The 17,984-nt window shown below is 36.7% G+C and overlaps 1 protein-coding gene across 2 annotated transcripts in view; it reads left to right on the plus strand.

Moving 5' to 3' along the window:
• CYLD (ubiquitin carboxyl-terminal hydrolase CYLD) overlaps positions 1 to 17,691 on the plus strand; it is a 120,559-nt gene extending 102,868 nt beyond the window's left edge. For both annotated transcript variants that reach the window (XM_081759655.1, XM_081759664.1), the window contains 7 exons: positions 1,088 to 1,247; positions 3,921 to 4,117; positions 4,912 to 5,099; positions 7,787 to 7,895; positions 11,270 to 11,385; positions 12,785 to 13,001; positions 16,966 to 17,691. In XM_081759655.1, the coding sequence (XP_081615781.1) occupies positions 1,088 to 1,247; positions 3,921 to 4,117; positions 4,912 to 5,099; positions 7,787 to 7,895; positions 11,270 to 11,385; positions 12,785 to 13,001; positions 16,966 to 17,156 (1,178 nt within the window). In that variant the 3' untranslated portion in view covers positions 17,157 to 17,691. The remainder of the gene's footprint in view (positions 1 to 1,087; positions 1,248 to 3,920; positions 4,118 to 4,911; positions 5,100 to 7,786; positions 7,896 to 11,269; positions 11,386 to 12,784; positions 13,002 to 16,965) is intronic.
• The last annotated feature ends 293 nt before the right edge of the window (positions 17,692 to 17,984 follow it).

A 17,984-nucleotide genomic window follows, 5' to 3' on the forward strand; every position in this document is an offset into this window, starting at 1 on the left:
AGTATTTGCTATGAATTCACATGTGCGTGTCAAAGTCGGATGGATGAGAAAGGCTTACACGCATTAAGTTGCATCAAAAGTGGAGGGAGAATTTCACGTCACAGTGAGTTAAATCAAATAATAAAACGAACCCTCACCAGTATAGACTGTCCTAACATTTTAGAGCCACCAGGAATGTATCGGAATGACAATAAGCGGCCAGATAGAATTACTTTGACACCTTGGAAAAGGGGTCAATGTCTAGTATGGGATGTAACATGTGTAGATACTTTTGCCCCATCTTACTTAACGTCAACTAGTGAAGAAGCGGGAAGTGCAGCAGAGACAGCGTGTATGCGGAAACATTCTAAATATTCAAAACTTAAAGAAGATCACATTTTTATTGCGTTTGCCACGGAAACAATGGGCGTTTTTAGCAAAGAAGCCAGAATGTTTCTAAAGGAATTAGGATCAAAATTAATTAATAAATCAGGAGATCCTAGAAGTGGTTACTTTTTGACACAAAGGATAAGCCTAGCCATACAAAGAGGCAATGCCATTAGCATATTAAACTCCTTCCCATCTTCACCCAAGCTAGACGAAATTTTTTATCTAAAATAAATATAAACATTTTCTGAATGTTAATAATTGCTACTTCAAAGACATATACAGTATAAAATGATATTTTGGTTTATTATTGTGTGACTGGGATTATGGCAAAATCTAAGTACAGAGGACTGAAACACTTATTAATCATCATGTGTTATCCTTCGTTTCTACAATTGTCGGTTTATATAGTACCAAAATTATGTTTAATTTTTACTGTTTGCTGTTTTAAATATGTTAATTTTGATGTTTCTCTAAATGTATTAGTACTTTTGTATATACTATTTTTTTCTAGAAACTTCATTAACCAGAAATGTAATATGTGTACATATAATGTTACGTATAAAAATATTTTGAAAATAATTAAAAATAAAAATTTTTTCTTATGCATTAATATATTGGAATGTTGTTTTGTCAGAGAAACTACTTTTATAAGAATGCAATTGGAAATCTTTTAGAAAGATGACCTTATGTTTATAAAGGATTTATTTTATTTTCTCAGCTTTCGGACAGTTGGATTGTCCAGCCATTCCTGGGATGGTGAAACCCATCAGTCAATACGATGACCTCGATTCTTTGTGTGGAAAGTACAGGGGTATCCAGGGTCACCATAATTCATGTTATTTAGATGCCACATTATTTAGCATGTTCACGTTTACCAGGTAAGAATCACAATTGTTACTAAATAATAAATGTGAAAATATTTATTCAGTATATAAAGTTTAGGTAAAGTTTACACGCGTTCAATCTCGCAGTATGAATAGGTTTTATGATCTCAGCTCGTTTTTATTTTATTTTTCAAACGAACATTCATCTCTTAAGGAGATTGTCTTGCTCAGGTAAATATTACAGTATAAGTCCCTCTACCTCTATAAAATTTAGAAAAATGTAGACGTGAATGTGACCATATGCGTAGACACGGGGAACAACGTAAAGCCGGAGACAGCTTTAAAGGATGTTTCTCCATACCCTCACTCAGAAAGGGCTCTTCTGCGAGCCACAACACACTTCCACGCACACAACACACACTTTCTTCCACATGGAGAGGGACAATGTTGCCACAGTTTTTCTTGTAGAAGAGTGGACACTATATGTTTTTCCTTTCAGAAAAAGCCCCGGAGGAGTTGAACTTTGAAACAAAAAAACAAAACCTTACCTTACTCTGCAACATTGTTCCTATTTAGGATTTCATTTTCACGATATTTCGGTCATCTCTGTCCCTATAGTCTTGTGCATATGCGATGTAAGTAGAAATCATCACTTTATTTCCATTGATGTAATGTATTCCTTTTCCTGAACAAACAAACAAATAAGCACTTAGAAAGCGGGTGCATATAAATGGTTAGTGGACTCGCTTCGAAACGGGATGTCTCGACTTAAAATTCCGCTTCAGGACATCCTCAGCAGTCACTTACCAGGTGAATCCTGGGACGTACCTTTCAGTTCTGTGGCCTGTTATCTGGCTGTTTAATATTTCTTCCTATGTTCCATTGTAAATGTTTCTAATGTAAAATACTCTTTTAGCTATAATGGCCGCGGTGGATCAGTGGTTAAGCGTTCACTTGTGATGGACAAACACAAACCTCTCACCTCCCACTTCCTTCATTCCACCATTTCATTCATTTCTCATTATCACCGTCTCCTTTAGCCTAGCCGGCATAACAGTAAGACGTAAAACTTAAAGGTTTCATTTTCATTTCTTTTAGCTGTATCTAGGACTTTGAATAAAGTGATAAACTTTCTTTTACGAGTTTCCACTGCAGTTCAACGAACTTCATTCACTACTTAATATTTTTTTTTTTTCGTAAACTAATGCTAATTATTGTTGGAGTGTTGTACAAGTTACGTAAAGTATTTGAGGACATATTGGTGATAATGAAAAAGACAAATTTATCTAATGAATAACGAACCGTATCGATGCAAAATTTGGTACATCGATGCTGTGGTGATTGAATTACATACAAGTTTATTCTATGTGACTACTATCAGCCGCTATAACAATTTCAATGCGAGATCTAAAGCAGTTACCTTCACGTGTCATGTGGTTCCTTGTTGATCTTGGACATTGGTTTGGTAATGGTGGCTTTTAGAGAATAAATTGTATTGCGAAAGCATTTATTAGTTGTCCCGTTCAAGAACACACACACGTAATAATCTAGAAGATTTGGGTCCGGTGAGTTAGGTAGGATTGGGCAGATTGGCTGCCATTCAATCCTAGGTTGTAACTGCTTTATGCATAGGTGCAGTCCTGCTGAAACATACGGTCTTCCATCGTATACATCATCTATCCAGGTCTTGATAGCTGTTTCCGAACTTCAGTGCAGTCAGCAGGATTCACCAGAGAACCTGTGGAAAGAAGTATGATGGTACAACCAGTCCTTCGCTATTTGTCACAGCTAGAAGCACCACAGTTCAGGTAAACTTCGTGTATAATATAGGGAACACCTTCAATCTCAACTCGGTTTTCTGGCAGTGGCATCCATGAACTTTTCCTGGGGTCAAATAAAATTCTGTGAAATGTATTGTCCTCATACAGTGCGAATGCTGTCGGGAGTCGACCCAAGGGCCGGATCCTCAACAGTATACTTTTTTGCTTGGCTACATCAATCGGAAGCTTTCAGCTCCTTGCAAAATTCATGCAGCTGGCAAATTTTAGAAATTGTGCATCTCAATATTGTTGTGTTGTGCGTATACTGCAACGGTTACAGCTTGTCTTTTTATCTATTTTGTTAACTGAGAGTCTGTCATTGCTGCTCTGAAAAGGTAAAACAACAACAATATGCACATAACTACAGACTCATAATCACATGTCCTCAAATACCTTACACAACCTGTATATAATGAACGATTAATATTCTTCGTTCGTTCTGTTCTAATATCCAGTTTTAAATGGCCACAAATGATTGTGTGTAGTCTGCTGATAAATAAAATATGCAAGAAAGAATTTTGGCGGGCATAGATTCAAGAATAGATTGCGTACCTTTAACACAAAAGATCTCAAACAAAAGCTAGAATTTTGTAATGGACAGTATTGTGTCCATGGGAATTCTTTTATTTCCTCCCCTCGTTAATCACACTAATTTTTCTGCCGTCATTCACTTTCGTGTGGTATTAACCTTGTTTATCATCCAGGGTTGTAACCGTAGAATAACTTAAAGAGTTAATTTGATTTGAAGAATTCCAAATTAATGTGTTATTTTTAACGTAATTTACATTTAAGTAGAAAACTTAAGTAGTAATTGCAATCATAATCTTGGCTAGAATGTGTCTTATGAATTATTTAAGGCGTGAGATATTTAAGTGTGCAGTATCTTATTGTTTTTATTTTTCTGTAGTGTTTTTGACAGTTTACTGTTCCGCCCACCAAATATGAATGATGTGGACCAATACGAAGAAGTACAGACTGTGTTACGGGAGGAAATTGTGAATCCTTTGCGTCAGAATTTGTATGTACGTGCTGACCGAGTTATGAAGTTACGCACGCTTTTGGAAAATCTCAGTTCTGTCACCGGCCTAACAAGTGAGGAAAAAGGTATGAGACTAAAATCATTCTCAGTTCTTATATATATGTTCTCAGTCTACAGTGAAGGAATTTTTTTAAATCGGTTAAGCCGTTTCGGCTGTACACTCTTTATGCGCCCAATGTTAAATGAAAATGCAACGTTGCCACTTATCTAGACCCATAACACAAGCAAATGAAGTTACTGTCTTTCACAGTAATGTGTCAATGGCCAGCCCCCTTTTCAAACATGCCCCCATTCACCATATTCTTATAAAATTTATACACCTCCCGCCCCACCCCTCCCTCCCCTCCCTAGCTCTTCTATTAATGGCAATGCTGCATTTTTATTTAACATTGGTCGCATAAAGAGTGTACAGCCCAAACGGCTCATCCGATTTGAAAAATTCCTTCACTTTAGATTGAAAACATTATATTTGGTTTCTCCTCTTGCATTTTGTTGTAACTCTGATAATATGGAAATGAATGTAGTATGTTAATAGCATTATTTAAAGAAAAGAGTAAAGAAACCTTATTGCAGTTTGAAGCATACGAAAACATCTAGGGATATTACTTTTAACACAATGTTCCCTTCACTGCTCTACTCTGGTAAGTACGTTCCATTTTCCATTTTTTTTCCTTCTGTTGTCCTCCGTAACCAAGACTCGAGGGAAAAGTCGAAAGCTCAAGAGTAGAAGTGGTATTGAGGAATTGCATAAAGCAGTAAGTAGAATGATATATTATATTAGTTTAAATGTGTTCTAGTCTAGTATTAAAAAAAGTTGGAAAAAGTTTATAAAACATCAAAAAACATTGTTTTATTTTAGATCCTGAAGAGTTCCTTACTTCGTTAGTTGCGCAAATATTGAAGGCTGAACCATTTCTGAAGCTGAATTCAGGACAAGAGGCATTCCACTATCAGTTGTTCGTGGAGAAAGATGAGCGATTGACATTACCCACTGTACAGCAATTATTTGAACAGAGCTTTTTGGCAAGTGATCTCAAGTTAAAAGAGGTAAGTGGAAGAGTTCAGGTACTGGTAATGCATGAAATATTGTAACTTTGAAAGAAATTACACTTAAATCAGATTATTGTCAAACATCATACGCAGGGTTGTACTTGTCTGATGGGATTTTGATATTTTTTCTAACATCGAATTTGTCTTTGCTTCTTGTATAATCCGACTTGGATTTAATTTGCCTCGATGTTCTTTTGCATGGTTAAAGTAGATGAACTCGTTTGGAAGGTAATAAACGATTCATCTCATGAAGCAAGTTAATGGAATGGGCTCTTCATTCATACTTCTTGGTCAGTGTGAGAGTATCGCGAGGAACAATGTTCAAAGTAATAACGCCCTATAGAACTCAAGGCGAAACAACATCGGCGAACAGTAATAATTAAAGAAAGAGAAGACGTCATCAAGTACCGTAGAGTGAATGCGGTAAAAGTAACTGTGGAACTTAATCAGCACCAGAAAGAACCTATTGCTATAATCACAGTTTGACACGACTTTCATACATAACCTATACATCCGTTGTCAGTTTGCAGTTCCGAACCGCTGATTACTACAACGCTTTAGCTCGAAGGAAAGGAGAAAGACCCGAGATCATACAGAGCAAATTTCCGGTGAGTGGAAGTTCGTGAGACAATCTGATGATTCTTCTTTTATCTAATTTCCAACAAGAGGCTGTATTTGTATATGGCAGACGCTCAAAGACGGCTTATATTCAAATCGTCGTCGTCTTACCATGAAACATGGCGCAGCGGCTGTGTGATGCTATGGGCTACAAGTTCCTGGTACGGCAAGTGTTCTGTGATTAGTTAGATCACACATTTATCAGTGATTATATGAACTGGCCCGTTGATCGCCAAACCTAACATTATTGAACACGTGGCCAGTTCTGGGACTGAGACTCCGGAGTAGATTTCCTCCGCTGTACTCGCTGGCAAAACTGTTTGTTGAACTGCATGCGGTATGATAACATTTCTCTGGAAACCATCCATTACTTATGTGCTTCTGGTCCACGACATATCAGAGCTGTGCGGGATGCTAACGGTGCTCTATTTAGCCCAATATGATATCAAAACTATGGACTTTTACTGAATGTTACTGACAAACTAAAAGTTGAATAATGATCTCACTGACAACGAGGATACGAGGGTTGCACTGAAAGTTTCAGGGTAATAATAGAATGCAAGAACATCAAAATACAACCATTTTTTTATTGCTTTTCAGAGTACTCCCCCTGTGCAGCAATGCATTGTTTCATGCGATAAGAAACATCTTGCATTCCTCTTCTGTGTATGGCACTGGAAGAAGTATAGGCGATTTATAAACTCTTTTAATCATTGTGGCTCGCCAAGGGCTGGTTTGTGTAACCTTTTTTACAATCGAGGCTGCGTCCCGCTGAAATCGAATTTTTAGAGATTTTGCATTGTGTGTGTGATTCTACTAACGGCTTCATTTTAATTTGGTTTCCTCTCTGTACATTCCCCATATATTTTTTTGGTCTTCCAACCTTTGACGTTGATAGACTAGGGGAAATAGTTGAACATTCGAACAAAACACTCACTTTGGGGTAAATTTAATGGTTTATCAAGCCAGTCATTAGTCGCCTTGAGAACTTTGTGTTTCGTTCTGGAACATTCTTCCACCGCTTGCTAAAATCATTGAAAAATGTCCGCATAACTTCATGTGCACAGCTCAGTATGTCCATTCCAGCATCGTCTGTTCTGGTTCTTGCAGACATAAGTTGCAAGCGTACCCCTTGACCTGTATGTTGTTCTGTAACAAGTTGAACAGCTCATGTTGTGTCACTGAAACCATCATCATAGGTGCAGATTGTTGCATCTGCAAAGAAATATAAGGAAAGGGAGCAGTTAGGGGCAAATATTTTATTTCGACGACTTAAAAGTGAACACTTCAGCAAAACAGTTGTGTGACATTCACAGTACCATTACATGCCATTCGAATTATAAGTCTACATGAAGACAGAGAAACTTCGATTTTTTTTTTTTTTTAAGATTTATTTCACGGGATACGAAATTGATGTACGTATGGTAAAAGTATACAAAACATTCAAACAGAAAGGTCAACATTGGAGGGTCCTAATCTTGCCTTTGTTTATTTCCAAGGGTTCTGAAAACATAAAGACCATTATATGCGATATCATCACAAGGTGTATGACGTTCGAATCAAGAGAACAGTTTTCGGACTTTTTCCCGGCTAGATTGCCATTTTTGTCCACTGTGCATAGCCTTGATCCATGTCTCTTGATTCCAACCCTATTAAGCATGTATGGGATGTGGTAGAATGGGCGGTTTGACCACGATGTCTTCCACCAGCCAGCTGCCGGAAATTGAGACGCTATTGTATCTGCATGGTATAATATTCCTTAAGAACAATACCAGGACCTTACAGCATCGTTATCATAGATCACATGTATCACGACAGAACAATTGTACTTGCATCCGTTTCGGAGAAAAGAGATCTTGAAACTATTGCAGCACACTACAATGCTTTCCCACATTTAATGCTCATTAGTAGCTAAAATATACATCAATATATTACCTAGGTATATTTATTCCAACTATTTGTTAGTATTGTTTCATTTTCCTAACTCACCGGTGAAGTAATGAGGTCCACTTATTAATTGTATACCATGTTGCAGTTTTCAAAAAAAAATATATTATTATTTTCAGGTTCCATCTTGCCTAATAATTCAGATGCCACGGTTTGGAAAATCATACAAGATGTACCCACGTATCTTACCATCTCAACTGCTGGATGTTACTGATGTTATTGAGGATTGTAAGTAACTTTTCACTTTTTTATATTTTACTGCCTCAGTATCTCTATTGATTTTTTTTTTAATCGGTTAATTTTCGGATCTTATTAATTCGGCCAGTTTAGTGTTCACGGCCTCAGATACAATTTTCTTTGTTAGAAAATTACAAAGTTTACACTGGAATTGGCTTATCCAATTATTAGACTTACAAACTATGCTATGCATAAGTGTCGGACGTGTCGTAGAACGGCTTTGTCCGTCTGTCTGTCTCTGTCGACAGGTATTAAAGCAAGCACGGTAAGAGATGCCGAGAATCGGGTTTTTGCAATCGATTCAGCGTCCCAAGATTAGGTACCATCTCGTCCATTAACTTCTTATTAAAACACTAGGTGAAGTGGTTGAAATTAGCCATTTCCGGTTTTAACGTTTTTCGCCATAGAACAAAATAAGAGATAACGACAAGCTGGATTTTGCAGTCTGTTCAGCGTGTCAAGAGAACGTACCATCAGCACCCTCAACACTACGGAGACCTGAAGTGTCTTAAATTTACTAGTACTTGGGGTCTCAATATTGATTTACATAGAGCAAAAACGATAGGAGATATCGAGAAACGTTTTCTGCAGTCGATTCACCGTCCCAAGAATAGATCCGATCTCCTCCATTGATTCTCTGTTCAAACCGGAAGCGATAGAAATCGACCGGTTCCACTTTTAACATTGATCACCATAGAACGAAAACGGTACTATATAACGACAAGCGGCTTTCAGCTATAGATTCAGTGTCGCAATCACAACATTATCAGAACCGAAAGTAGTTGGAATTTATTAGTATTTCCGGTTTCAGTACTTATTTCCATAGAGCAATAACGGTAAGAAATAGAAAAAGATTGTTTCTGAAACAGATTCAGCGTCCCAAGAATGAGTTTTGTCTCGACTCCTACATATCTGTTGAAACTAGAGGTGGTGAAAATCTACTGGTTCTCGGTTATAACACTGATCACATAGTGGGTAAAACGGAAATAGTTAGCAACAAACGTTTCACTCCTGATTTTATATTCTTACTACAACTGGAATTGGTATACATCACTTAACACTTCCGATCTCCATAGAGTAAAAAAAAGTAGCGAATAATGTCTCTTTGATTAGATTCAGCATCCGAGGAAGAGATTCTTTCCTATTCCTCTGTTGCAGCCAGTAGTTACAGTAGCACTACTTCAAGTTTGAGTATTGAATTCGCATAGTTCGGAAGTCTACTGTTGGTTCACACTGTAAAACGAAATTACTATTATTATTATTATTATTATTATTATTATTATTATTATTATTATTATTATTATTATTATTATTATTATTATTATTATTATTATTATTATTATTATTATTATATCTCATTGTGGTTTGTAAGCTAATGTAGATTTCGGACTCACTGGGAATAAAACCAGGATTATACGTATCAAACACTGGCACCTTAATTACTCAGTGCCCCGAAGCCTGCTCAACGTTCGAGAACGGTTGTAAAGAAGAGAAGTAAATAATGTTTTCAACGTATCTGCAGACATTAATAATGAGAACTTTATTTAAATAGGTTGTCTCTTATTTTTAGCCACACTGAAAGTTTTTAGAATGATTTAGTTAACAGTTGTCCGAATTTACAGACTTATTGGCGTTCAGAGTAGTCTCCCCGACAAAAATTTATTTACCCATTTTTGAAAACCAAGCACTGAATCAATCTTCCCAGTTTTCGTACTTGTCTAGGAATATCGCCGATTTCTACAGTGAAAGATTGTTCCTTCGCCATGTCACCATCTACCTAATTTGCTTGAGACGTCGTCTTTAAAATCTTGAGAGCAGAAAATCATCGTCCTGAAGACTAGGGATAATAAGAGCAATATGTTGGGCAGTCTTGTTGTGAGGTAGGAATTCCAAAACTTTAGTCATGTTGCTCAGTAGCTCAAAAACTTTAGGAAGGCAATTCGTCGTGTATTGAAATTGCATACACTCTCTTGTAACAGGAATAATTTTCACCAGATCTGATCTTGAAAGGTTTAGCGTCGGTTATTTCACAATCTGAACTTCTTTCATGGACTAACAAGACTTTGTGTCTAAGTGCTTTCTCAGGATAAGTTCCCACGTTTCGTTGCCTGTGATAATTTAAAACACCAAGCATGATTTACTATCATCAAACTTGTCCAGCATTAACTTGCACCAATTATTCTTGATTGTTTTTCGTTATTGTGAACAGATGCGGCATCCAACAGTCAACATTTCTAAATAACGAACAAATTTTCATGCAGTATCGCGTCAGACACGATGTTGCATGACTGCATACTGGCTATGCACACTTCAATTCTTTCTCTAACTCGGGGCCGCGGTGGCTCAGTGGTAGAGCGTTCACCTCTGGTGCTTGGGGTCCCGGGTTCGATCCCAGCCCCCGCCAAGTGAACTTTTTGGTGGACAAACACCGTGTGCGTGGGTTTTCTCGGGGTTCTCCCGTTTCCTCCCACTTTCTTCATTCCACCATTTCATTCATTTCTCATAATCACCGTCTCCTTTAGCCTAACCGGCATAACCGTGGGACGTAAAACTCAAAGATTTCATTTTTTTTCTTTCTCCAACTCCTGGTAGCTTGATCTAGAGTTTTTCTGATTCTTTATTCCTCTACTTTCCCTCTCTACATCAATGTTTTCACGAGTTACTGCTGTTCCAGGCCTTCCACTTCTGGGTTCATTAGACATTATTAATTACAATAGCAAAATTTTGAAACCGGTTATGAACTGTTTCTTTCGAAGGTGAAGAGTTCTCAAATGCTTGTTGCAAACGTCCGTAACAACTCTCTTTGACATCATAGGCTAAGATTGCACAGGGAAGTCAGCTTCATGGTAATTGTGCAACTGACGATGCCTCACGTACCATTCTCCATAATTATCAGCTTAGCATGCAGAGACTAGTTCTAACAGGAATAACTCGCCCAATGTGGCGAGTCCATGGAGACAAGTGCATCCGAATTGAAATTTGTTTAATTACTTTACAGGTGTTGATTCTTAATGCTTGTGCATGACTCATGTTAATAATTTCTTTACGAATTAAAATTTAAGAAAAATGCAAAGGCAGAACACAATAATTTTCTGTTATAAAATTCAGATTAACAAAAAGAGACGTTCTTTCTATGTTGTATTTTACACTGAAAAAGATAACTACAGAGCTATAAGTATTTATTTATTTATTTATTTATTAGAAGGTATATTTGACAAAAAATATCTTAGTGTAGTAGTTTAATTACACAATAAAAAAATAAATAAAATTAAAAAAAGATAGTAGGGGGAGAAAAATATGTTAGTGTAATTACACATTTAAAAAAGATCATAGTACGTTACAATAAATATTTTATTTATTTTCAGCACCTAGGCAGTGTATTGTTTGTGGAAAACTTGCTGAGTTTGAGTGTAAGGAGTGCTTTGGTCAATGTGGGAGTGGTTTAGAGAGCATTGCATTTTGCGCAAAGTGCCTTGAAACAGTAAGTCTTACATGAGATGTATTATCTAAAGTAATTTAAATCGAAAGTAAAATGTATCTAATGTGATTATCCTGGATTTGTTGAATACGTACCAAATTTAAACTGTCCGTTAAAAATAATAATTTTAAGCTTGAGATATATTTATTGTTATCCAAAGGCGGAAAGAAGTTAGGTGTGAACATAATACTAGACAGAAAGTAACAGCTTAAAATTGAAAGATTTTGATGTTAAAGTACTTAACGGTCATTGGTTAGACGATAGATTTTCTAAAATAAAGGCAGCAAGGTAAATGTTGAGATGCCATATTGGAATGTTGTTTGGTTGGATTGGAATTGAGCGTCCCACTCAGCACCGGGGCTATATATGAGACGTAGATGTAGGATTAAGGTGGAACTCAAACTTCCGTAATGTTTTCACGTATTTCAAGGCTCTTCCACCGGGACGCTGTGCGCCAAAGGCGCGCGTGTTAACCAGACCAACAGTGAGGGTAAGATGTCATATTATATGTAGTTAAAGTACGTATATTGATTCAATTGAAAGCACAAAGGGCTAATGAGAGAAAAAGTTTATTTCATGACAGAATTTCCATGATTGTCCTTTTAAGAAGTAGGTCAACTATTATTAATAATTCTTAATTTTTGAGTTAATAGAATAGAATTAAATGCATCAGATGTTTAGTTGTTCTGTTTTAATAAAGTTCTTTACAAGTAATTGCACAGAAGTCTGATCACAGTACTGCGAGAAATTGACCTGCTTGGATGCTATGTCATTGAACTTCAAGCGACATAGTCAATTTACGTTGCTGCTGCTGCTTCGAGCTGCAGACAGCCATACATCACTTAGCAAGTATTTTGTAGAGAAAACTCTCTAAAACTGATTCACTGGTAACTCAGTATTTTAACACTAGTTCGACAAGCAAAAGGATTGAATTCTGTTCCCCGCCAATTTTTTTATTTATTTATTTATTATTAGATTTTTCTGTTTGTCTAAAATACTCTTTTGCTCGATGGTAGTGTGAAAACGAAATAAAGTTGGCCTAAATTACGAAAGAGTAGGTGTAATCTAGAACTAATGTAGATGTATTATAATTCTTAAAGGTAGACTGATCAAAACTGTTTCTAGGATTTTATGCATTTCCGATCACGAATTTCGAGATGGAGTTCATTAGATGACTAGGCTAGTTTCTTTCACTGAGAAACCTCTATACTGTTTATTCAATTCTTGGTTGCCATGATAATACATTAGTATGGTATCAAGAGAAAAGTTAAATTACAGGAATATTAGAATTCTAAAAGTAGTGATTCTTATGTTAATTTTGTCAAGAAATAACTTAAGATAAAGGTGATAATTATTTAGTTTTGTAATTTAGACAAATGCAATTTCAAATTTTCTTTTTTAGGCACATAACCATAAGAAGAGAGTAAATCATGCAGGTCGCCGTCTGACAGTTCCGTACGAGTTTTCAATTCTTCAGGATCATTGTCCAATTCCCAGACTCTACATGGAATTATTTGCTGTTGTTTGTATAGAAACTTCGCATTATGTAGCATTTGTAAAATGTGGCAATGGACCTGATGCTCCATGGTGCTTTTTTGATTCAATGGCTGACAGGAAAGGTACTATTTTCTCATACTAGTTGAAAATAGACTGTGAGAATTTACTATTGAGATTGAACAGTTTGAAAAGTTGAAATGCATATTTATTTTTTGAATTGCTATAGAAGTGTATTCTTAACCTAGTTTATGAGCTTTAATTCAAGCCCCTTGACAAAGTTGTGATAGAACATTTTCAAGCAATAACTTTTAAAACAAAGTGAGGAAAGTATTAGCTACAGAAATTTCTAAAGTATTTTAACATTTTTTAACAGTTCTTTTGCTTACATGTTCATGGTTTTCTTCTACAATTTGAATTATCGCTATTACTAGTTGAATGAATTTAAAAATAAATGTCCCTTTCATGAGCCAATTTCATGCTACTTCATGTTTTGGCCGCCATATTGGGATCCACGTCAATTTTATAAATTGCAAAGAGGTAATGTAGCTATTAAACAACACGAGTTTTCGCGTGAATATAATGCTGTAATTAGTTAAATAGTAGCTGTAGCTTTTCAAAAATTATTTACACTGAAGGCTGACACACGTGTTGAGGTTTCATTTGGTAGTTGTAGAAGAAGTACTAAATGTGTTGCTCTTTACGTCCATCACACTCTTCAAGTCGTGCGATCCACTCTGCATAAATCCAGATTAATATCAAGAGAAATATGTTAGAACAGACCTGAATAAGGCAGTAACGAAGGTATGGATCGCGGATTTTCTTGGAGCAAGTCAGTTGCTTTTAAGTAACTCCATAGAAGAAAATCCAAAGGAGTGAGACCAAATGATTTGAATGGGCGTTCAATAGGACCACGATGCCGAATCCAGTGGCTAAGGGAGTTGCGCGTCTTGTATTTAGTATTGTGATCTCGCATTGTACTAGAAATAACGAGGGAAGCAGCATTCTTTTGGTAGGAGGGGAAACATTGTGTTTTGCAGTAAAAAGTAGCGTGAAGTGCGAATGATAATAAAAGTAGATGTATGTATTTGTCCCCACCAGACCATCATATTCGAACCAAAGAATTCTCTTGGTGCGTATAACCAGTGGATTCTTTGGCACTACATTTCCGGGGGTTTTGACATTTTATCATCATGTACATGAAAATCTACCTCATCGGAATACAAGATGCTTTTTACGGGCAAGGGATCGTGCAATTGGCGTAAGTCCCAGATACAAAATTCGACCCATCTGTGTGGGCCATGCTTCTGCTGCATTTGTATCTTGTACAGGCATCACTTAACGTGTTTGCAGAGTGGACTCCTGACCAATATCATACCCTGCTGATAAGACATCATGTGCTTCTCATTGGACTTTTTGCAATAGAGCCAGGACCATCGTGGACGTTTCCTTGCGGCTTGCCGTTTTCGTATGATTATGATGGAAAGGGGGAGGGGTCTGTGCGTTGTCAGATACAAAGATCACTTCTCTTCTGTTGCCAGGACTCTCGTCCTTTACTTACAGCAAACAAGATTGTGTCAACGTTGAAAGTAAGTAACTGTTGAATCATTACAGTTATCGAGAAATAAATTACATTGTTACGTTTAAAGGAAAACTCTAGTTGTGTTTGATACCTTCATGATCCTTTACCATTTACAAAATGTGAGATCGATCCAACACAGCGGATTTCAGAACAACGGCCGTGATCTAGTAGTAGTATAAAACGAGGTTCACTGATTCAATTTAAACAAGTGAAGTAGAATCTGCCGAACTTCATCTTTTTCGGGGAAATATGTGTTTAGCACTTTTAAATCACCTTGTGTATGTATGTAAAAGAACGTACTTCGTATTTGTAAACATAAAACACTGACGGAACTCAATATGAATACTTGGCTTTCGAGGTTATTTTTTAAACGAATGTAGAGAAAAGTATTAAATATAAATAAATGAGTTGCAAAATTTTTACATCGCTATCCATACTTCACTTCAAATCCTTTCAAAAATTGGACAGGTGGTGTCAAGGAATTTACGTTTATATTCAGGTCTTTCCTTTTCTAACACTAAACTGAATAGTGGGATACTGTTATAAACTAGTTTGCGAGCTTCTTGAATAAACTCGAAAACTACTTGCGTTTATACACCCTCCATTCCAAAAGAAACCGAACTTTTGAAAACAAATAGTACCACTAGTGCCATCTGTTGTAATATTTTACCGGTAGGTGGCGTAGTCCCTCATTGACAACTGGTATAAATGTCATGACATTTGGATGCACGGCAACAAAGTTATTGCGTTTCAACTGTCAGTGTGTTGTGTACATCGGTCGGAAAATGAGTTTCAAACAACGAGCTGCAATTGAGTTTTGTGTTAAACTGGGTAAAACTTTTAGTGAAACGCACCAAATGCTACAAAATGCATATGGTGATGAGTGTCTATCCCGTACGCAAGTTTACGAGTGGTTCAGGCGATTCAAATCGGGTAGAGAGACGCTGGATGATGACGAAAGATCAGGTCGTCCCAGAACCGGATTATCGGAAAAAAACATCGAAAAAGTGCGTGAATTCATCAAACATAACAAACAATCGTCGGTGAAAGTTATTGAAATGGAATTAGGCATTCCTCAAACAACCGCATACCGCATTTTGACCGAAGTTTTGGGCCTTAAGAAGGTTAATTCGCGGTTTGTACCACACAAACTCACGGAAGATCAAAAAGTTGATCGAATTGCGCATTGCAAAGACATCGTTAAAAGTGCTCGGCAGGATCGAAACTTCTTGAAATCGATTGTAACTGGTGACGAGACGTGGTGTTTTGAATATGAGCCCGAAACAAAGCGGCAAAGTGCTGAATGGAGAGCGCCGGATGAAGGAACACCCAAAAAAAGTCGCTTGGTGAAGTCAAAAGTTAAGGTGATACTGATTTGTTTTTATGATTCAAAAGGAATTATCCACAAAGAATTTGTTCAGCCCGGCCAGACAGTCACTGGAGAGTTTTACTTGGGCGTCATGAAGCGTTTGCTGGCAAGAATTCGTCGTATTCGGCCCGAATATCGCGAAATCGGCAGTTGGACTCTTTTGGACGATAATGCACCATCACATCGTTCGCGACTTGTAACTGAATTTTTGGTCAAAAATCACATTATTCGGTTGCATCATCCGTCCTATTCACCAGATCTCGCTCCGTGCGATTTCTATCTGTTCTCGAAACTGCATTTGGCGATGAAAGGAAAGTGGCACGCATCAATTGATGCCATTGAGAAGGCGACGACCGCCGTCCTAAAGACCATTCCAATAAAGGACATGGAGAAGTCGTTTCACAACTTGTTGGAGCGTGCAAATATGTGTATCGATGCAGAAGGGGAATACATTGATTAATAAAAATGATTTGTTCCAAAATGTACATTGCTTTTTTTGTTTTTTTAAAACGTTCGGTTTCTTTTGGAATGGAGGGTGTATATCATAAAAGAATAAAATACTTACAGGACACTTCACAAATTGTAATCGAACTATACTTGAGATTACGTCGAATGAATCTTATGAAATCACCAATATTCTAAAGTCCTAAACACAAAGAACAAATTGCTCCCATATCGGGTCTCTTAACATAAACTACTAGATACTAGGTAAGATTAACAAAAGGATAGACCCAAACTTGAATGTTTATTCCTTGACACCGACATTCAAATTTTGAAGTGTGGCTAAAGAAGATTGCAGAAGCGTCTTTTGAAATGTTTCAAGTTAAATATGCAAAGTTAGTAATTGTTTTTAACAAAATGCACCACATGCTTTCTTCATTAGACTAGAGAAGAAAGTCTGGTATGTGTTAACCTTATCCATATTGAATATCTGAAGAACATATGATATGGCTGCCAATTTTGTTTGTAGTATTTATTGATGAGCTCCCTGTCTCAATAGCAAGTGTCCTATTTAATTTCCTAGTTTGCATTTGTTCTTAAATATCATGTCAGGTATCAGTTATTTTAATTTTTGTATTTTACGCAGGGTTACCTGTCCTAACGCATTTATATATATGTATATTCTTTTTCATTATAGGTGAACAAAATGGCTATAACATCCCCGAAATGGTATCTTGTCCTGATTTGCCGTACTGGCTATCAGATGAAGGTGCTCGGAAACTGCAGGAAATCAAAGACGATAGGTTGCTGCCGGAACATGCTAAGAGGCTACTGTGCGATGCTTATATGTGTATGTATCAAAGTCCAGACGTAATGATGTACAGATAAAATTGCCGAATATGGAGGACTCTGAATACTTTCAGTGCAGATCGAAAGCAGTGCTCTCGCTCCTTAGCACTTAATACTATAAGCCTTCACTAGACCGCAAATGGATGTCTTCAGATTCATCTAATTTCGTATCTCAATACCTTATTTTGGCACTTGTTAAGTAAATACATAACATTGTACATGCAAAATATGTGAAAGATACGCAGAAACTGTGGCGGCTAACATTGAAATAGGTTGCAGAAGAGATTTTACTTTTATGTACGCAGAACGTTTTTAAGGTTGGAAGTTCGAATTTTAATTTTTTTTTTTAATTACTGGAGAATCATTTGAGGTCTCTGGTTTTGTCTGTGATAGTCTGCTGGTGTGTATGAAACAGGACTCTAGTCATCGAGTCGTGAAAGACGATATGTTTTATCTGGTAACACGTTGCAGTGATGTGCAGTTTTCATATTAATCGGTTTTTAAAACAGAAATCTATGTGAGATGATGCCTTCTGTATGAATACTTCCAAATACAGTTCCTACAAAAGAAACTATATGTCAAATGTTTTATTGTAAAGTGTTACCCCTTTTGGGTATTCCATCATAAATGTAAAGAAGTTTTCTGTGTACGTTTAAACGCATGGGAATAGTTAGAGATAAAAGAATTAATATCATTCTTACCTGTATTGCTTTCCAAAAAAAAAAAAAAATAAATAAATAAATCAGTTAATATGTCTCATCAGAAAAAAAAGTCGAGTGTTATAGGAACACGTAAAATGTAAATTTAAATAATTACATTGGAGGAAGGGGGACTCAATGGTAGAGCACTTACTTCTTGTCTATGCTT

Source organism: Thermobia domestica, chromosome 1 (assembly GCF_964235325.1).
Source record: "Thermobia domestica chromosome 1, izTheDome1.hap1.1, whole genome shotgun sequence".
In the NCBI taxonomy this organism is placed as follows: Eukaryota; Metazoa; Arthropoda; class Insecta; order Zygentoma; family Lepismatidae; genus Thermobia; species Thermobia domestica.